The sequence below is a fragment of the Hydra vulgaris genome, chromosome 05 (assembly GCF_038396675.1).
Source record: "Hydra vulgaris chromosome 05, alternate assembly HydraT2T_AEP".
Lineage (NCBI taxonomy): Eukaryota > Metazoa > Cnidaria > Hydrozoa > Anthoathecata > Hydridae > Hydra > Hydra vulgaris.
In genome coordinates, this window is record NC_088924.1 from 28891682 (window position 1) to 28914040 (window position 22359).

Sequence of the window (22359 nt, forward strand, 5' to 3'; positions counted from 1 at the left end):
TTAACATTTTTTATCGTATTAGTAGTAAATCCTACAATATCATGAGTTAAAGGATTATCAACATCATCCCTAACTGATTTTAATTTGTAAAAAATGCCACGTGAACAGGTGTAATCATTTTCTTCCACTTGGTTTTTACGGCAGTCTATAATTAATAGAAAAAGTCTACATTTTTTCTAACACTGGCTTAAAAAAAGTTATAAAAGTAAATAAAATTAATATTAATTTACATAATTTAAATTGTTTTTTTAACACCAAAACTAACAAACTAATCAAATCACTGTATTTATTACATTTAAATTATTTCTCTACATGCGCTGCCGGCAAATCGTCTCAGAATTATTTGTCGGCACTGCCGGCAATTACCGCTAGCCTTTTTGAATATTAGTAATGAATATTTGCTTGTAGTGAAGATTTATAGAGCTGGATCGTAATATGCTAGCATCTTTTAATTTATGTTTATGACTGTTTTTTTTAAGCTTATAAAAGCACTCTTATTTATTGATTGCAGTTGATAATGAGAGGGTTAAGTTTTTATATCAAATTCGTCACCTATCTTTGCCTAATATTTCCTTGTGTGTATTTATTGTATATTAAATACACGGAAAAATCACCTTACGAAAAATCTCATAAAAATAAGACCAAAAGATAAAACACAGACAAACTTAAAAATTTTACTTAGTAAGTCAAATGAAAGATTGCCGTGTGTGTTGAACGCGTAGTCTTAACTAACTACCAAACCACATTAGTAGCTTAAGTAACTCTATCGTGACGTAAGCGCAAAAAGTTTCTACAGCTGCACAGTGGGCCGGATATTAGACTTATGGTGGACAAAATTATTTTGATAATTTTTTTTTACTAAAGTCCTTTAAATGTCTAAATAAAAACATTATAATAAAAAATATTCGCTTTTACTATAAATTTTAGTTAAATTATTGATTATACTGAAAATAATAGAAAAAACTTTAAAAAACACGGGTTTGTAATTTTTTATATTTGAGTTCTCATAAAATGCTTATGAGGTTTTAATTATATTTTATGATGAAATATAAACTCTATAGATTAATTATGGTAGTAATTAGTAAAATTCTAGTCTAAAGAATTACATTTTTTAATTTTTAAATCTATTACCCTCAAATTCTGAATAACATTATTTTAAGTTTTTTTATACTATATAGAAAAAAGGCTACTTGTAGGAAAAAGAAAACAATTATAGCATGACCACGAACCAAAATTTTGTGGACAGATTGTGACATATAGTACCATGAATAATTGGATATATAAAGTTTTAGAGCTGTTATGCAAAGAACTTTAAACTTTATAGTATCTATTTCATATCCTGATGACAAAGTGACTAAAATAATATAAAAATAATATATAAGAGTTTCATCAACTTTTAATATCTCGGCGGTTAATTTATAGTTGGCAAAAGCTCTGCGGGAAGTATTTCCGTCGTTACTAGTACCTTAAAAATTAGAAAATTATATCTTATATCTAATATATTATATGGATATATAATATATATTTTATATAATACAAAATTTGACTTACCCGAACCTCCACTTTTAGGAAAATCCACAACCAATCCTAATTGGTTCATAAAATCGGTCTGAATTCGGCACTTTACTTGCTCTACCGCTAATTTATCAGCTACAGCTCTAGCCTGCCATTTTCCGGTTTCCTTTTTATATCCAACATGAAGTATTAGTTCAAAAAAGTTTATCCAAGCGTGTAAACTAGATAAACCATATTTAAACTCTAAATTATTGGTGTCTAAATTCATAACTTTCTCCAAGTTATTCATGTTTTTTGGAGATAAACCACAAACTGGACAACACTGTGTCAAGTTTGTCATAGTTGATAAAATTGTTTGAATTTTACCATCTACCATGGTCAGCTCAATAAAACATTTTACAGCTAATTCTTTCCCAGCAAAAGTAATGTTAATAACATCACAGTTCTCAATTTCGGAATCAATAGTTTTTTTTTCTTCTTCCACAACATTCTTAGTTTCCTTTTGAAAAGAAAATCTAGCGGGTCGACAATATGCAGTTGATGACGGCTTTTCGTTTCTCCACACTATTACGTTTTTATTATTATAAAATCCGCTGAGTTCTAATGGTACTATGCAAGTCATAAATGAGCACTCTTCATTTTTTAGATTTCGTTCAATGTTTTTATTATGGCTAACCTGCTTGTAAACGCTTTGCCCTGTAGCACCATCAAACCCAGCTTTGCATCTAAATGTCAGTTTAGTTAGTTCTTCTAACATTGTTATTAGCACAGGAGCTTGTACGTCACACAGTCTTTCAAGAGTGTGCATAAGAAGGTCTTTTAACGGTATGTTTACGGCATACTCATCTACATAAACGTTTTTGGGATAACATTTAGATTTTGAAAACCGTATATAATTATATAAAGGATAAATGTGGCAGCCTTTTTCTTCTGCGCCATTTCGTAAAAGCTGGTATGTTGATTTTGATAAACCACCATCAACAACCAATGCTAGACCTTCATCCGGTGTGTACTTCATAAGATTTTTAACTGGTTTTTCATCTGAAATTTCGGCAATTTTTCTAGCAGTCTCCTACTTAAACTCATTTCTAAATTTTAATTTTGTTGCATGAAGTAATTCAGAGCCAGATAAACTGTTAATAACATTGTTAAGCTTTCTCTTTTTTGTTTTGTTGCATGAGTTTTTAAAAGAGCAACAAGGTCTTCCAACGTCATTAACTGTAGAATTTAGCGTAATCTACGTAAACTGAAAATCTTGAGCTAACCATTTTTCATTGCTTTTTTCAAAATAATTTGCATCATTATTTGCAGCTATCCACTTTTTTCGGTATACTTTTTGTAATATTAATTCTATATTTGTTTTTCTCACACACTTTGTAAATATCTCTACTCAATATATATACATTTGCAAATACCCCCGAGGGTATAATAAACATTATAAACGTTATATACAATGTAATAAATGACACACCCACAACGTTCCTTCTGTCGCAATACAACAATAGTTTATATAATACAGTTATTTACACTAATTACAACACCCCTTGATTTCTAGATCACAAAGTCCGCATACTTATTCGGAAACCTCCGCACTCGCGTCGATCTTCGGAGATTTAGGTTATCCGCGATGGGTTCTTCCGATTCTCTGATAGACAAGTCAGCTACAATGGGAGCAGGACGGACGTCCGACATGTGTCTCGGCAATCCATTGATTTCTACCGAAACTCCTCGTCCTTCATCTGAGACTCTTCCTCTGTTCCATTCGCTCGTGCATTTTGAGTTAGGTGGTTTTACAAATACTTCTTGTCCTTGTGTATAGTTGTGGAGAACTTCCGCGTTAGTTTTGGCAGAAATTGTGTGTGGTTTCCACTCGTAGGAAAATATAGCTTTGTAGGGGAGCGATGTTTTCTCGCCATTTTTTCTGGGAGCTATGTTATACCAATATACCATTTTTAACGGGTCTTTGCCACTTCTGGCTGCCATGCGCTTGATTGTGCGATGATGACGTTCAACAATTCCATTTCCAGATGGCCTGTAAGCGCAACGAAACAAGATGGACACTCCCCAATCTGCGCATAATTCACCAACGAGTTTTGAGCGAAAAGTCTTGCTGTTGTCAAGTAGAACTTGCAACGGAGGTCCTCTTTCTCGGAATATTTCTTCTAAATGGAAGCACACTGTTGTTTCTTTCTCGTTCTGTAGCCTTCTCCAAATTGCAAACTTGCTCCTTTTTCCACAGTCAATAATAGACAAGTAAATCTCTGATTTGTAGTGGGTTATGTCAATAGCCAAACGATGCCAGCTCTTTTCAACTTCAAGATTTCCTTCTTCCCATCTAATCGGCGCAGGATCCACCGATAAACATCTTTCGCAACTTTTCACGACTGATTCAACGTCTTTTCTGCAAACTTTCTCCTTCGGATATGTTTGTTTCATCAAATAAAGTGTTCGATTGACTCCAAAGTGATGAAGATTATGAAACGACTTCACATCAGGCGGTACAATGTTTGCTGTCATTGCAGAATGGTTTGCATGCAGCCAGTTCTGTGGCACCCTCGTAAGAGCATCGGCTTTGTTTTCTGCTGACTTTACCAGGAAAAGTTTTAATTTTATATTGCACTCCTTCACAAGGTCTTCAATTAATGACAACCGGCGACGGACAAGTGGTTCTCCAAGACCGTGTACTCGAACGGGTTTGTCACCGATAATTAAGGATCTCAACCAACCGACAACAGTAGCCGAATCACACTTTATGTTAATACATTCGAATCCCCATTTTGTTGCTAGATTGATTCCTTTTATCACGGCTTCTAACTCTGCAAGATTAATGTGAGCCGTATCATCTTGTTTCCTCAGCCACGAACAGTCTTCTACTATTTCCCCAGCCACTTCCAAAACTATGCCAACAGCTAAACTGCTTGCATCGCACCACACTGTTGCTTCAGAAATGTTTTTGACGTTCCATGACCCATGAACGGGATCTTCCTTTGTAAGTCTTTCATTCAAACTGCTTACTAATTTAACAACTCGTTCGTTCACCAAAGAGTCCCATCCACAACTACTCGAAACTCTTTTTAGATAGCTGCACGAAGGGCGTAACCAATTTGCTATTGGAAAATGTCCGGTCAGCTGTCCGCACCAAGAAAAGATTTGCCGACGTGTCATTTTTCCTTCCGAAACTTTGGGTATGTTGTCACGTTTCCAACGGACTTGGTTGCATTGTTTATACACTCGCAATCCAAGCACACGACCACCGACAAGTTTTTCTGGCAACTTAGAATCCAAGCCATATTTTTTCAAGAGTTCTTGAACTCTGCAACTTGACACTATGTTATTATTGACAATGATATCATCAATAAATGAATCCGTCCCAGACTCGACAAACTTATCTAAGGATAATACCTTTTTTAAGATTTTAGTCATTATTCTGGGCGCCACATTTAAACCAAAACCCAATCTTGTTAGACAGTAACGCTGCCCTTCATATTCCACAACTTGATATTTCCATAATGCTTCGTCGACACGAATTTGCAGGTACGCTTTCTTTAAGTCGATTATCTCAAGATTTTCTCCCAACTTTCTCCAGTTGCGAAGTTTGGTACTGCAAACATCGCCATCTGCAGTATGACTGGATACAAATTGATTCAACTCCCGGTAGTCCATCACCGGACGTATTTTTAACTTATTTCGTTGAGTTACTGCCATCAATGGAATGATGCCATTACATCTCCCTTCAAATGGTTTCAGCCATCCCTGTGCTATCCATTCACTTATTTCCATTGCGTACTCACTTTTAACGTCCTCAGAGATATGATAGTTTGGAATTTTGTTAGTTAACGTTGGTGGTTCCATCAGCCATTTCCAAGACACGCTCCAACTGCCATTTTTGAATTCTGCTACGAAGTCTTTATCAATCAGCTTTAGAATAGTAGACGAGGATACTTCACTCGTTTTTTCTTGAGAAACAGCAGTAGCACCGATAGTTAGTTGTTCCACATTGAAGTTTATGGTTTCGCCGTCTCTCCCGACTTGGACACCTCCAAGCAGTCGTATTGCGTCCATACCAAGTAGCATCTGATATTCGGGAACAATGTCTGCCACCAGGCATTCCAAATCGATGGTGGTATCATTTATAGAAAGATTAACAACAATCTGGTGTTTTATTTCAATTGAGTTTCCATTCATCATAACAACCTTTTCTCTTGCGAGTTTGACATTTTTTGCGTTTATAATTTCCCGACTTAAAATGGATTTGGAGCATCCAGTATCCAACAATGCTTTTATTTTTCTTCCATTAACATATACGCAGAGAGTTGGCGGTTTTAAATTTTGTGGGAAGCCGCTCGCACAAAAACGGGTGGCTTCCCTTCCACGTTTTTTGAGTTCGTACACTTTTTATAGCAGTGCAGGGCCAGGTGATTGTCCATTCCACACACAAAGCACCTCTTCTTGTCAATTTCTTCGCTACAATTTCGACTGATATGTCCATCCTCGCCGCAACGGTAGCAAGTTACGGTCTTTCTTCCGCGTCCTTGAGGAACCTGCCTTGGACTGATGGCAACAGGATTCACGCAACTAACAAAACATGATTCTTTACGACGTAAAATTACCAAACTTCTTGATTTTTCAGCGATCTGGTACAGCGACATTGTTGATATTGAGCATGCGGTTTGCAGCTGTTTTCTTGCTTCGTCAGGTAACCCGAGAATGAATGCGCACCTTATCCACTCTTCGCTTACGTGAGTTGATATTAGCTTGCTCAGCCTCGTTAATTCTGCGAGATATACGTCAACAGACTCATTCTCTTTAAGACGGCGATTTACGAATTCTTCGTATGCTGTTAGCGGAGAAGCAGAGAAGGCAGTAGTCAGTGCATTTTTCACTTCTTTGTAGTCTTCTTTTATTTCATCACTAAGACCTTGATAAACGGCAAACGCTCCGCCAGAGAGAAATAAGGGGAGCACCACATGCAACTCGTCAACTTTTTGAAGTTTTGCAACCAGTTCCAATTTCTGTATCCATTCTGAAAACTCACCCGAACCATCGTATTGCGACACCAAATCTGCAAACTTTATCACTATACTCATTGCCGAAATAGCTTGTAATATTAATTCTATATTTGTTTTTCTCACACACTTTGTAAATATCTCTACTCAATATATATACATTTGCAAATACCCCCGAGGGTATAATAAACATTATAAACGTTATATACAATGTAATAAATGACACACTTACAACGTTCCTTCTGTCGCAATACAACAATAGTTTATATAATACAGTTATTTACACTAATTACACTTTTATAAAGTTTTTACACTCACAATCGTTTAGTGTAATATCTACTGAAGATAGGAGAGTTAATACTGATGAAAAAAATGATTTATAATTAGGAAGTAGTTTGTTTTGTCTTATAAGTGTGTGAATGTCACCAATTTTCATATTATAACTAAAGTAAAAAACAAAAAAAGTATTATTCAAACAGTACAATGTGCATTGAATTGTATTGGAGAAAAATAACATCTGTTATTGTTTGGTTGAATAAAAAACGTGACGTTTCAAATAAGTATTTCGATTTCAAGCGAATAATTTGAAACTCGTATTTTTAAAGTATCAAATAAACTCAAAATGGGAAATAATGGGCGATGTATACAGTTCTAATAGGTTATAGACATGTAGCATTTACTAGCTCAAGCACTCGATATAGGTTCTCGTAGGTTCCCTAACTTATCTGACACTTTTTGTACGAAATAAAAGTATTAAATGTTATAAACTTACCTTGTTATAATAAAGCCAGTTTACAAATGTTTTATAAACAATGATTTTTTCTATTTTTTTTTTTCATAAAGCTATACAATTTAATAGTTAAAATAAATAAACTAATTGCGCATACACGTATTTTTTTTAAAGTTACTGTTAACGAAAGATATACACAAAAATAAAAAAAACTCGCGCTTTTTTAAAAAAAAAAAATAAAATTATTATACATGGAACCGCAATTGATTTTTGTGGTTTTGAAAGATACTATTAAACTCAAACAAATGTTTTAATTAGTCAGTAGAGTATTGCGATTATGTTTTATAATATGATTTTTGAAATAATAAACTTTCATTTTTGAGGTTTTGTCCACCACCTGGCCCACTGTGAGCTGTTTTGATTTTTATTGCAATTTTAAGCTTTTTTAAAATCTCTCTTCCTTTTGTTTGTTATAGTAAATTAGGTGACCTATAACTCAATCTAATTTTGAAATTTTGTAAATGGTAGATTTTGACGTTTTTAATTTTCAACCAACAACTTTTGATTTTTATATTTACATCAAATTAAAACATGTACTACTAATTTTCCGACTTACTAAATCGTTAACCTACTGTATTTTTGACCTACTGAAGTTTTAACCCACTGAATATTCAACCTACAGTATTTTCATTTTTATAACTACGCATTTCCGGTATGTATTTTGTATAAATTGTTGTTGGTTTGAATATGAGCCAAATTTGATCAGCCTTGGTTAAAGCCGAAAAAAAAGTTTAAATCACAACTTCCAACTTCCGTGAACTCGCAAAAAATTTAATATCAAAAGGTATCAAACTATTATTAAATAATGTGGAATTGAGTCCATTTTTAAGAAATTAATAAACTAGCTGAGACTTTTTGCGACTATGCGAGGAATTTTGCGCTACCTGGATTATAGGCAATTTTCAATTTTTTGTTTTCCCAAGTGATAATTGATCTAAAGTCTACATAAGACTCTGTATTCAACAATTAATTGAAAATAATAGTTTATTATTGATAATTGACATTTACTTAGGTAAATATTTGCACATGTGTTATTATCCTATGCCTAAAATTACATTCTTTGCTTGAAATTAACATAATTAAAAAAATATATATTAAAAAGTTAAAAGAATTAAAAGTTACATATTCTATTAAAATTAAAAGCAAAGGTTTTTCAACTAAAGATATTACTAGCTGTTTCAAATATTCAACAAAATAAGAAAATGTAAACAATGCTTTACTTTTCATGACTTCTAGAGTTTGTATGAGTTAAGGTAAAAAAGAAAACTTGGTACAAAAGTTAAATGGATTTGAATTAAATTACCAAAGATTTGGAGAGATTCATCAGGAAACATAAACTATATTTTTGAAAAGAAAAACGAAAAATGGTTAAACCAAAAGTTTGAAATAGACTTTTCGTCATTGGAATTGTCACAAAATATAAAAGGCCGACCAAAAAAAGATTTTGATGATATGAGTAAGAGAAGTAAACGTCGGATAATTGCAGGAGAACATACAAATTACAATTTTGACACATTTAAAAAATCATTACTTATAGCCCATAGAAAAGTGTATAATCAAAAAGATTTTTCTTTATTCAATGTGTTAACACATGACATCAAAAATCATAAAGATTCACATCATATGTTTGTTCAGTTGACAAATGACAACGATAAAATGACAGCTGAAGAAGCCGCTGCAATAATAATTGACGTAGATCTTAGAGTATCTGGCTATAAATGAATCCAACAGGCATCTAAAACAAGATATTCATCTACTTCAACAGTTGAAAAGCATTTAAGTTGTGTGGTCCACAGGATAATCACTTGGAAGTCAGTGATTTAAGAATCAAAGTAAATTTACACGCACCTATGAATCATACCGCTAAAAGAAATGTAAAAATGAGGCAAAAAGAAATAATGGAATATTAGGATATCAGTAACAAACTAAGTGAAAATATATTGCTTTTAAACAATTAGGGTATGGATGGATCTACTGGGCAGGCTTTGTACAACCAAGCGTTTTCCGATTATGTTGACAATCAAGATTCAAGCATGTTTGCAGTTGTAATAACACCTTTGAGGTTTAGTGTGTCAAATTCAAAAAATTTTGTGGACCAACTTAATGCTTCTTAGAGTAAGATTTTGTAGGCCAATTGAACTTCATTTCATTAAAGAAACTGCCGTAGTCGTTTTAGGAAATAAACATCAAATAGAAAATAAAATTTTGAATTTGCATTCAGTGAATATTGAATTAGTTAATGGAAAGTTTGTTATTGTTGTGTTTCAGTTTTATTTTGTGCATGGTTGATGGAAAGGTTTTAGCAATTATAACAAACACATCGTCAACGCAAAGCTGTTGTATTTGCGGAGCTACACCAACTGCAATGAGTGTCTTTTAAATATTTCATACCGACTCGAATTCAAAAAATGGAGAGCAACCAAAGAATTCAGTCAGAGAAAACCAAACCAAGTCCAACCAAAGAAAGTCAGTATACGATAACAAAAAGAAATTTATCCAGCAATTAATGTTCAAAAGGAAGCATCTCCGAGTTGATTTTCCCGCAGTTAGTGGAGCAGGAACATATACCACCGGAAAAGTTTGAAGAAAAGCGTTCTCTGACCCAAAAGAACTGAGCAAAATATTAGGGATTGATAAGACAGTTATTAAAATGTTTAAAAATATCTTAATTGCAATAAGTTTTCAGCAAACATTGAATCCAGAGTTGTTTGAGCTATACTGTAAAACATTATCTGATCTGTATGATTGGTACAAAATACCGTCAATAGTTCACAAAGTTCTTGCACATGGAGGAGAAATAATGATAAACTCGCCAGTTTTCTTAGGAGTTTTAGCCGAGGAAGCATCTGAATGCCGAAACAAATATTACAGACGATATCGTGAACTACATGCTCGTAAATGTTCTAAACAAGCAAATTTTAAAGACGTCTTTAGCCGTGCAATGAGATCATCTGATCCTCTTATTAGTTCTATTTTCTTGGAATCAAGGATGGACAAAGAAAGTTGTGCTCAAACTTTCAGAAAAAGTAAAGAGTTTTTTAATTTTAGAAGTGGACGATAAAAAATCAATAAAACTGACAGAACTAGACTCCTCAGACTTAGAATTATCGGAACCAACAGAAATTACTAATTTAGAAGATGAAATAATGAACGATTTAGAAGCTAATAATGAAGGTTATTTGGAAGATGAAATCATTGACGTGTGAAATAAATATAGCAATATTAAAAGTAAAAATTGAGAAAAATTATTACTTTGAAGAAAGTTTTAAAAATATTATCTTTTTAAAGATTAAAACAAGTTTGTAACCTTTTGTAGAAGTACTAGTGTCTTCTTAGGTATTTATGGCCTACTACACAGTTTACTTATTAGGTCTGTGAAGGTAATGGGTTATCTTTACAAGTTACCTGCTCAAACGAAACAATATAATTAATAATAAATATTATAATCAGTGGCACGTCTAGTTCGTCTAGTTCGGAGTTGTCCCCAAAAAAACAGTCATTAGGGCCAACAAATCTTAAAGATTTTTCCTTCATTAAGTTTAGCAATAAAAAAAAAAAAATTCGAAACTTGTACTTTTGTAAAAAACTCTTAAAACTGGGTCAAAACGCAGCGCGTTTGCCCAGGTGTTTGAACTAAGTAAGTTAATAAATTGTTAGTTAAAATGACATAAAGATAAAAAATTAAATAAAAGTTATTACTTTCTTCAAAACTATTTTTGGCCACCCATATGTATAAAATTATGACAAAGTGCGCTGACTTCAGAGTGTGGAGGTATAAGGTTTGATGAATAGTTGAAAAACTTACTGATTGTTAATTAAAAAAAAAAATACTTAGTTTAAAAAAAATAACATTAAAAACATAGACCAGATAATTGGTTGAAATTTTTTTTTTATTTCTTCACAATAACTATTACAATAAAATAAATGAAAGAAAATGCATATTAATAAAAAATTACAAACTTTGTTGCATATAAAATAAGAACGCGGATTAAATTAATTTATCTGTAATCGATTGAAAATGAAAATCTATAAAATAGGTCGAAAAATAAATCGGTCGAAAAGAAAACGTCATAAATCGGTTGAAAAGGAAAAAGACTGTTATCGGTTGAAAACAATTTAGGCCTCATTAGGTTATCTGAAAATTAGCTCCGCTTTTTAGTAGATATCCTTTTTGTAGAACAACTTAGTAGGTCGAGATTTTTATGTCTTTATATCTCAAAAATAGAACTTTAAAATATTTTATTTTGTATTTTATATGCAAGCCACATGATTTGAACCCTCACGCTGTATTTCAGAAGTGCAGCAACCTAATAACCACTTCGGTCACTAAGACACACTAAACTGCCAATTTTTAACACTATTTCTTTTTTCTTTTTTAACACTATTATAAAATATAAAATTTTTAAGTAAAACTTTATAAAAGTAAAAATATCTATTGAATTTCAAAAATGATTTTTTATTTATTTCAAAAAACCGAAAAACAAAAAAAAAAAAAAAAAAAAAAAAAAAAAAAAAAAAGTGGATAGGTAAGGATTTGAATCATGGCGATCCACTTCAGAACGCTGCGACCACTTAGGCGTTTGCTCGATGAAAGTTTTAAAAGTATTTAATAAACAAAAGACTTTTTAAAACGGTAAATAAATGCTATAAATCAAAATTAAGAAAATGTTACCGCAAGTTATTTTTAAAGTAAACGTAAAACTGTTTTTTATTTAAAATTTGATATATGTTTTAAAATTACATGATTTGAATTTTACAGAAATTAGATATTTGTACACTTTTGTTCATATTTTTTTATAAAAAAAAGTGCTGCGACTCTTTCTTGCCGTTAACTCGGGTGTAACGGCTGCCGCGAGTTCCGTGTCAAACGCTCACAAATCGGTAACGGCGTTGAATTAAATAATAATATTTATTAGATTAGATGGTAATGCAGACAAAATTTAGAATAATTATTTTTTGAAACATTTTGCTCGGTAGACGCTAACTTTTCAATGATTGATAAAACAATAAATCCAAAAAATATAAACAACCCTTGTGTGACCATTACACAACAACCCTTGGGTGACCATGAGATTTAAAAAATAATCAAAAGTAAAACAGAAGTAAACTGAAATATCTATAAACATAATCATCTGCAAATGAGAAAATATATATAGAACGCAAATGTCTTTTTAAAAAAGTTTTTAAAAACGTTTAAAAAAGTTACTACTCAAGACTCATAGGTAAGTTTAAAAATAACTCAAAGTGCACTTGGCAAATAATGAAATTAGTGGTAGAAAAAAAAGATGCTTAGGGTCCTTTTCCAAGATGATTGTAGTTGATAAGAAATATATATGCGAATCAAGAGCTATTACTTATTAATAAATTCTTCGTTGACATCGGTCATAAACTATTATATTAACATAATTCTTCGTTGACATTGGTTCTAAACCAGCAAATAAAAATTCTTTAACCAATGCTAAGTTTAGATATTTTTAGTAGATGGAAAATTGCATTGGTTTCAATTTTTTTTTCTTTTATCTTTTCAAGAGTTTAAAAGAACTTTCTTTTAAAAGAAACCTCTTTTAAGAGATAAAACAAGTAGAACAAATGGCATAAATGGTATTATAGTCATCGGATCTTTTGAACACTTAAAAAATATCCATTTCAAAGCTTATAGAACATCAATCCACTAAGGAGTTTTTTCTAAACAATCAAAAATTGGTAAAATTACCCCTAATTTACCCTTAAAGAAAGGGATTAAAAAAATATTGGTAATAATCGCCCTAATAAAAACGTATTATGTTATCTAATATTTTTGAGAGCTTGGAAAGGACAGAGATAGGGCGATATTTACTGATATTTGTTTGTACATATATGTACAATAGATTATACAATTATTTTCATTAAAATAATTCTTTATACAACCACCAATTTGGCTTTAAAAAGAAATAATTATGCTGAGCATACAACTATCCAATTTGTACGAGAAATCTGTAACTCTTTTGAAAAATCTAAATACGCATTAGGTGTTTTCATTGACCTATCAACCATGAAGTTATGCTACGAAAGCTAAAATATTATAGAATAAGTTACAAAGTTGTAAAATGGTTCGAAAGTTATTTATTTAACCGTAAACAATTTGTTTTCAGCAACAATCATTATCCAAATAAGTTTCTAAATATTTCATGTGGCGTTCCGCAATGTTCCATTTTGAGACCACACTTGTTCTTGATTAATATAAACGACCTAAATAAAGTCTCAAATTTAATGAGTATCATGTTTGTTGATGAAACTAACTTATTTCTTTCTTTTAGACTATAAATGGTGAACTTAATATCCAAATTTTTTAAAATTTAAAAATATATTGCATTTAAATTAAATGCAATATATTAACTCTTAATATAGGAAACAAATTGGGTTCTTTACAATCCAGTCTCAAAAAAAGCTTATTTACACCGAAAGTTGCTCGAAACTTTTGTCTATAATGTTTAAATAAAAAGATATTATATCAGGATGTTCTTAGGTGTTTTTCTTAATGAAAACATCACGTGGAAAACCCATATTAACTATATTGATACAAAAATGTCTAATAGTATTGGAACTTTTTATACAACCAGAACATATTTATGTAAAAAATAGTTTAAATATTTAAACTATGATTAAATATTATTATAATTTAAAGATATTTAAATTATGCTATTATTGCGTGGGAAGCACTGAAAAAAATCACAATGCTTTTATCGCCGTCAAAAACACTTATTACAACACATTTTTTATTGAAATTAAAGTTCTCAATATAGACGAGTTTAATGTTTTTAATGTTTTATGCTTTATGTATATGTTTTACTTGTTGTTGATTATGTATTGATGTAGTTTGTATACACTGTTTGTAAGAGGTTCTGGTGGTAAGTTCAGTGCAATCTTTTTTTTAGAAACCTTGTTTGTATTTGTGAAAGTAATTTGTTTACTTTGACAGCAAATATAAACTGAAAAAAAATCTTATCTTTAGTTTCCCTGTTTGGCAAAGGTTGCCACTCACCGGGGCCCTATTTTTCGCAAAAGTAGGAAAAATGAAAAATTTTCTTTGTTTAATAATTCAAGTATCACATTTCCCAAATATTTACAATATTTAATATTGTATTGCGATACTACAATATTTTTTTTTTCTAACTTAGAAGATGCAGTTACATCTTCTAAACTATCAAAGTGTAATAACATTTAGATGTTATTACACTTTGATAATTTAGAAGGCTCTAAATATGTCTATAGACTTAATAAATCCCTCCAGGATTTTATAGCTGTGCAATGTATATATATACATTTAACAGCTGTGCAACTACATCTGAGGGTTTCACAGATGTAGTTACATCTTTTAAATTATCAGTGTGTATAATATCTGTGCAACTACATCTTTGGATTTTACAGATGTAGTTACATCTTTTAAATTATCAAAGTGTAATAACAACTGAGAAACAATATCTGTAGATTTTAAGACTAAGTTATTTTTAAGATGAATTAACTAATAATGCAATATTTTACCCCGATGTAGTTACGTATAGAAATTTTTTCATATGTAACAACATCTGGAGAAAATTCTTTCAGATGTTATTGGACTTGGGAGAGAGAGAGAGAGAGACTTGCATGGTAGTCGAAAAGTTTTTTCAAATGATAGATTGTTTGCCCAAACCAAAACCTCACTCGATATAGCGGCACTTCCTTGTAGCAGCAGGCTATATGATAATCAATCTAGCAACACTCGGCGCATGTTTAAAAAAAGCAAAAACAAAAACAAAAACTTTTTAGTCATTATTCTTGCGGTTTTTTAAAAAACAATAAAACTTAATTTACTTCCGCATTATTTTAATTATTTTAACTTTTAGACGTCATAAAGTTTCGTCGAAAGGCTGTTTTTAGTTGAATATATATATATATATATATATATATATATATATATATATATATATATATATATATGCAACTATTTAAAAAAAATTACAACTATTTTTAATAAAAAATATCCTATTCCAAGTAAAATCTGCGATTCAATTATTTTTACAGCAATAAAAAATATCATGGTAGAAAAAACGTTATAGACAATAAATTAGTAAATACATAGTATGAAACGTTAAGACTATATAATATAATTTACCGTTCAAAAAACATTAAAAATATGTGACTAAAATACTCCCTTATTTAACATAGAATTTTTCTCTTTCAAATCATCTAAATTGTATTATAGAGAACAGGTTTCTCTCAAAACATAGAAACCATTTTGAAAGTGTAATATAGAAAATCAATTTGGAGTAGTTAGATAATAGTAAAAATAATTTTAAATCGTATTAAAACAAGAAAATAAAATAATGGTTTTTCGTAGGAAATAATAATATAGCATTAATTTTTAGACTTCTTGTGCACAGGAGATCTATGGTTTTCATCTATATACACGACTGCTACCTTAGAAATCACTTTACCATTGTAATCAGATAATCCCTAAATATTAAAATATATTCATAGCTCATTATTTTTTACTTAATTGATTTTTGTGTATTGCATTCTTCGACTTTAATTGCATGGTGTTGAAAGATAGAAAAAAAGAAACTTACTTCACCGCCATAAGAAACAAGTGGTGAAATTTCACACAAAATATCTCTAAAAAATGCAAAATTGTTATTAAAAAGAAAATGAAATGAAACTGTTTTTAAACACGTATTTTTTGCTGCTACCAAAATATATTAACAAATTTAAAAAAGTGAGAACTTACGTTTTACCATTCTCTTGTTTTAAAATTGCTCCAGCATTTAAAAGATATTTAAGATGTAGGTCAGATACATCAATTTTACATGAAGAAGGGGAACAAACAGATTCAGAGGGGCCGTTTTTTAATGGAGAAAACTCTTCACTTCTTTCAACTTCAAAAACAGCAAAATTACTATAAAGATAAATTTAAAAAAAATATGACAAATGTTAATAATATAGGTACGAACATCTATATTATTAACAAATGGTAATAGTATAGATGTAAGTAACAAATGTTAATAATATAGATACATACATACATACATACATGCATGCATACATATATATACATACATGCATACATATATATACATAAATACATATATATACATACATACATATATATACATACATACATATATATACATACATACATATATATACATACATACATATATATACATACATACATACATATATATACATACATACATACATATATATATATATATATATATATATATATATATATATATATATATATATATATATATATATATATATATATATATAAAATACCTTGAAAATGGAAAAACATCAAACACAAACTTCTCCAATTTTATCCCATTTGGTGATTTGGGTTCAACATACTCTCCACTTGATAGATCTACAAACGGTATTTTCTTTTTAGCAATATGATACGGTAGCTCATTCAAGTGTTCACTATAAGTCATTCATAATTTAATTTATTTTTAATATATATTTTAAACATGAAAAAAAAAATAATAATAATAAGTCTAAAAAAATGTCTAATTTATCATTTATATAGTTTTGAAAATTTTAAAAAACAATACAACAAAAACTATGGTAAAAAATACCATACAATTTTAAAAAAACAACCTAATGACTTTTTTTAAGAATTCAACTGTGAAATAATGCAAGCAAATGTTTGAATGTTTGTAAAGAAGTCTTCCATCACTTGAACGTTTTTCAGCTGTTTCTTTTGATATTTCACTATACTCGACAACCTATTATTATTTTTAATTTTTATAACAATAAATTTAATACTAATTCTATTTACTATTAAGATCAATTAAAAAACTAATAGTTATATAGATATATACTTATAAAGCATATATAACATAAATTATAAATTTAATTTTACCTGATACTTTCCTCTAAGTTTGCATACTACTCCAACTGCTTCCTTTGGATCAGTCTTTTCTATAACCTTAATAAAGAAATATATATATATATATATATATATATATATATATATATATATATATATATATATATATATATATATATATATATATATATATATATATATAAATAAAACTCTTATATGTTGTCCAAAAGTTTTTTCCATATTTTGTTGACAAAAAGTAAAAATTAGAATGCAAGACCAGAATTTTTTATTTTATTAATTGATAGACTGCCTGCCCCAACCAAACCCTCAGTCGATGTAGCAGCACTCCCTTGCGGGTCAGGCTAAAAGATAGTAGATGTAGCAGTACTCCATTGCGAGTCAGGCTATTTGTCAGTCGATATAGCAGCACTCCCTTGCGAGTCAGGCTACTTGTCAGTCGATGTAGCAGCACTCCCTTGCGAGTCAGGCTATAAGATAGTCGATGTAGCAACACTCCGCGCATGATTTACAGTAAAAAAAACTAAAAAAAAAAACATTTTATTAAAAAAATTATACTAAAATATAATATAATATAATAAATATAATAAAATAAAAACATTTTATTAAAAAAAATAAAAATAAAAACATTGTTTATATTGTTAAAAACATTCAGACTGACTAAATAGGGGTCACATGCAAGGAGTCCTGCTACATCAACCTTTAGTTGATGTAGCGAGAAAAGCCTGGCAATCTTTTTGTATTGTTCTTTGGAATTATTTTTTCTTGTTCTAAAAAAGCCGCATGAAATTCAGCTTACAAAATTTACCTTATTACAACATTCCAAACCTCTTTCAATACAAAATCCGGTAAATGAAGGATCTGCAACTTTTACAAGAATGTTGTCAACACAATACACTTGAACATTTTTTACATTATGCTTTTCAAAGTCATCAATAATGTTATTTTTTAACAAAGCTCCATATAAACCCCCATTACCATCAGGTGATTTGGCAATATGATCTGAAATGATTATGAATGTTGTTACTCAAACAAGTGTCTAAATGTTCAACATTTTACCTAAATTTAAAATATTTAGTATGTTACTTAATTATTTACCTTTAGATGCAAGGATTATTTTTCCGTCGAATGTCAAGCAAGGTACCAAATTTTGCTCAAAAATAACAATATTCTCTTGCTTTAATCCAAAATAGTTATGCAACGCAAAATATTCACAAGTTGCACTTAATGTTGCTTCGCTGGTCATTATGTACCACCGTATGAAGCTAGGCTTACTGTATTTCTCTTCTGCTAATTGTTGTAATTTTAAAATACGTTCAGCTTGGATCTGATATAATGTCTTACCTGATGGTAGACCAACATTATACATACCTTTTGGGTATGAAACTCCTAAACAGAGTACACATTTTTAGTAAATATTTATGAGGAGTGTGTGTGTGTGTGTGTGTGTGTGTGTGTGTGTGTGTGTGTGTGTGTGTGTGTGTGTGTGTGTGTGTGTGTGTATGTATATGTACCTAGACGAGTTCCTTGTCCACCAGCCAATAACAATACAGCACTCAAACCTTCGGAAATTTGTTTCAAGCCATCATCCCACCACTTTTGCTGCAGCTCAAATGAAGCAGCACTCTTTTTCACACATATATCTTCAGGCAAACACTCAATTAACTCATCTGTGTCGGACTATAAATATAAACGGCCATATATAAAAGCCATGTATTATGTGTTACTTCTACTTCTCATAACATTTATACCAATATTCTATCTAAGCATATGAATGTAAACATAAATGTTAAAAGAACAACTTTCTATCTATTTACAATATAAAGTATTAATTCAAAAAAATACCTCCTCTGCAAGTTCATCGGTACATTTCTTTAGTTGTGAAATGCAGGAAAAGTCAATTGAGCGCAAATCTTTTTCAAAATTTAATTGCTGATCTTTACTTAATTCATTCCAAAATGTTAAAAGATGCTCTTGACCATGTGGCCTTAATAGTGATTCTAATTGCAATTTTTCCATTCTTAAAAAAAATTTATATTATTGTTTAAATGAAAAAACTATGGGAATAAAAGAAGTATTATCAAAAATATTAATACGACTCCCTATCAGCCAGCCGAACAATATCAGTCTTAAAATAAATAGAACGACGTCATAACAACATCACAGACGAAGCAAAATGCTGGATAAAACCGCCAGAAAAGTCTCGGGCGGCTTTATCTAGCATTTTATAAAAACACGCCTAACAGTTTTAAACACCTATCATTAATCTGCCTAAACAACCTAACTAAAAAAACAAAACAAATAACAACTAACACTTAGAAGTTGTATAATTTAATATAAAACTACTTTAGCTTCTTTCTTGTTAAAAAAAACTTGATTTTTTTTTAATTCAAAATCCTCATTCAAATCATTTGACCAGCATCTTTTACTTTCTCAAATAAAATACTATTTAAAAAAAAACTAAAAGCTCCATCCAATTATATGTAATGATATAATATGTAAAAATAAGTTATTACCTTTCACTTTCTATTTTGTGTTTGTTGATATACGGATTAAAAACGTTTGAAAAATAAGCTTATTTTATGTTTTATAATGACAATAGTTATTCATTTCCTATTTAGCATTGAAACTTGAAGAAAATTTAACGATATGCGATTGCATAACAGGATGTTACTTGTATAATATAAAAATACATGTATTATTCATAAGGGGATATAAGGAGCTAGAGTTGCGACAATTATAAGATTTTATTAGTATAGTTATTATTGTTATTATAATTGTTATTATTACTATTATTACGTGTTTTATTGCATTTTTTTTTAATATTGCTTAACAGTCGTTATTTATTTTAATTAAAGATCTTTGATCTTTATTTAAATCATTACAGAGGGTAAAATTTTCCACAACGTTAATAGTTATAGATAACTATATAAACTGCTGTCTTTAAAACAAAGTTTTTATTTGAAATAAGAACTTTTAGAGGAGCTGACCAAAAAAAAATTAAATAATTGGCGTAAAAATTAAATAATTGACTCATAAAAGATTAAGAATGAATCCGAAGTAAATCTTTAAATTTATTGAACAAATCAATTTTAATCTTATTTCATAATATAGGTTTCATACTTTTGACTGAACAATTTTTAATTTTTAATTTTGTTTCACATGTTTTGTTTTTCTGTAAAATCATTGATTACTTTTAAAAGATTTTAAATTTAGCTTTTTTTAGTTTAATTAAAATTTAAATTTTTAAATTAAAATTAAAAAGATAATTAATTTTTTGTTGTTAAAAGTTTTATTAAAAAACCACTTTCTTGAATGTTTTATTCAAGTTGTCATTAAGGAAGAGGTTATTTTATAAATTAAACAATGCTTTTGCAACAAAATATTTCACAATTACTCCCATTATTGCGGGAAACGATTAGAATAAAACATTATAAGAAATACATATACATCCTCTCATTAGTAAAAATGAATAATATCATGCTGACAATTTATGACAAATATAAAAATACTATTGGGAGGGTATAATTGGAGACAAAACTGTTTAAATGTAAACAAAAAGTCTTATAAATTTCTTTGAACCAATAAATTTCACCAGATCATTATCAAACTAAAGTATTTTACAATTTTATTTTTATTTAAATGATATATTTAAGCAATTTAGATTTATAAAACCCCTTGTCAGTATAACTTCTAGGGTTTTATAGAAGTATAAAACACTAAAAGAAATAGATAAGGTATCTTAAAGTAGCATCAGTAGAAGGAAGTAGAATCCGTAGAGTACATTTTAGTCATAACATTTAAATTCGAAAACAGTTTATAACAAAGTTGATCAAGCAGACTAATTTGGTCTTAAATAAATTCACAACATACTCATTTTTATTAAAATCTTCTCTATGGATATGCTTATATACTTAGTACGTAAACGCAAACATTTTACTAATTAATCAATATCTTAACCCTTTTTAATATTTCTTAGACTATTTAATCTTGTTCTAAAATATTTTGAAAGCAATTGCTCATTGAATATTTTAAATTATCATATATATATTTTGGTATAAGTTTATTAAATATCTGACTTATTAGGATTAAAACAAAAATTTCCTATAAAACTGGATTTCATTTTTACAAAAATTTGGCAATATTTCTAAAAGGAAGGTCTTTATATAAAACGGCAGAACCCTGAGTTAAATAAAAAAATGCAATTGCAAATAAAATAATTCAATTGCAAAGAAAATAAAATAAAAGTCTTTGAATTATTTTAATTTTAAACAAATAGCGTGAAGTTTTGGTAACGTGGTAAATTTTTTAATTTTTTTTGCGTATCAACCCAATAACGACAGCATTTTTAAGAAATTCTTTTACTTTCAGTAAAATGACCGCAACCCTACGCTTTTGGATTCTGAAGAAGTAGATGCCAAAAATACTCTTGTATGTATGATAATTAAGTTAACTTAAGATTTTTATATAATATTTATGACGCACATTTTTTTTTATTTCGTATCATAAATAAATTTTAATGACAACATGTTAACTAAATTTTTTAAGTTGTAAACCTAAATTTAAAAAACCTTTGTAGTACTATTGTAAACTGAAAATAAACAACAAAATTTTGAAAATGGATTTCTAATTAAAAAGTTGTTTTTTTAATTAAAAAGTATAAATATTAAATAAATTTTAATGACAACATATTACCTAAATTTTTTAAGTTGTAAACCTAAATTTAAAAAACCTTTATAGTACTATTGTAAACTGAAAATAAAAAACAAAATTTTGAAAATAGATTTCTAATTATAGAGTTTTTTTTATAATTAAAAAGTATAAATATATTCAAATTTCTTCACACACACACGCACACACAAACAAACAAAATTACATACACACATATGTATGTGTGTTTCTCAGCGTTCACAAATTATGACCTTATAAAATTTGTAAACCCCTCAAATTGAGGGGGGTTCAAACTTCATATAGTCATAATTTTTGAACGCAAAGAGTTTTTTGTATGAAATTTAAACTTTATCGACGAATATAAATTTATTCAAAAATAGTTAAAAAAATTCTATCAAATTATTGCTCTCACGTTTTCGGCAGTTGCGGTCAAAATTTTATAGCTTTTTCTTCCCAGGTTCCAATCATCGCAATTTTTTGCAAAGTATCTTTATTTGACATAAGTATGA

At 29.4% G+C, this 22359-nt stretch overlaps 2 protein-coding genes across 3 annotated transcripts; both read right to left on the minus strand.

Moving 5' to 3' along the window:
* Positions 1–3066: 3066 nt before the first annotated feature.
* On the minus strand, positions 3067–5700 carry LOC136080308 (uncharacterized). The gene has a single exon (XM_065796927.1). It carries the CDS (start codon positions 5698–5700, stop codon positions 3067–3069), a length of 2634 nt encoding a protein of 877 aa, XP_065652999.1.
* A 9594-nt stretch (positions 5701–15294) lies between these two features.
* Positions 15295–22286, minus strand: LOC136071942 (UDP-N-acetylhexosamine pyrophosphorylase-like). Of its 2 annotated transcripts, none has more exons than XM_065797828.1 (11): positions 22263–22286; positions 19025–19199; positions 18694–18859; positions 18278–18568; positions 17988–18181; positions 17195–17260; positions 16930–17057; positions 16609–16752; positions 16055–16222; positions 15897–15942; positions 15295–15783 (listed from the first exon to the last, which is right to left on the minus strand). In XM_065797828.1, the coding sequence occupies exons 2-11, from the start codon at positions 19196–19198 to the stop codon at positions 15685–15687; spliced, it is 1476 nt and encodes a 491-aa protein (XP_065653900.1). In that variant the 5' UTR covers position 19199; positions 22263–22286; the 3' UTR covers positions 15295–15684. The 2 variants fall into 2 exon arrangements, with proteins under 2 accessions (XP_065653900.1, XP_065653899.1); XM_065797827.1 differs by lacking the exon at positions 22263–22286 and adding an exon at positions 19696–19835.
* Positions 22287–22359: the final 73 nt, after the last annotated feature.

What these genes read in the sequence shown, in the direction of transcription:
- LOC136080308 (XM_065796927.1), bottom strand. Translation starts at nt 5,700, where the DNA reads ATGAATGGAAACTCAATTGAAATAAAACACCAGATTGTTGTTAATCTT.
- LOC136071942 (XM_065797828.1), bottom strand. Translation starts at nt 19,198, where the DNA reads ATGGAAAAATTGCAATTAGAATCACTATTAAGGCCACATGGTCAAGAG. An exon ending in AAACAAGAGAATGGTAAAAC is followed by an intron (nt 15,943 to 16,054) that starts GTAAGTTCTCAC and finishes TGCATTTTTTAG; the next exon opens with AGATATTTTGTGTGAAATTT. An exon ending in TTGTTTCTTATGGCGGTGAA is followed by an intron (nt 15,784 to 15,896) that starts GTAAGTTTCTTT and finishes TTTAATATTTAG; the next exon opens with GGATTATCTGATTACAATGG.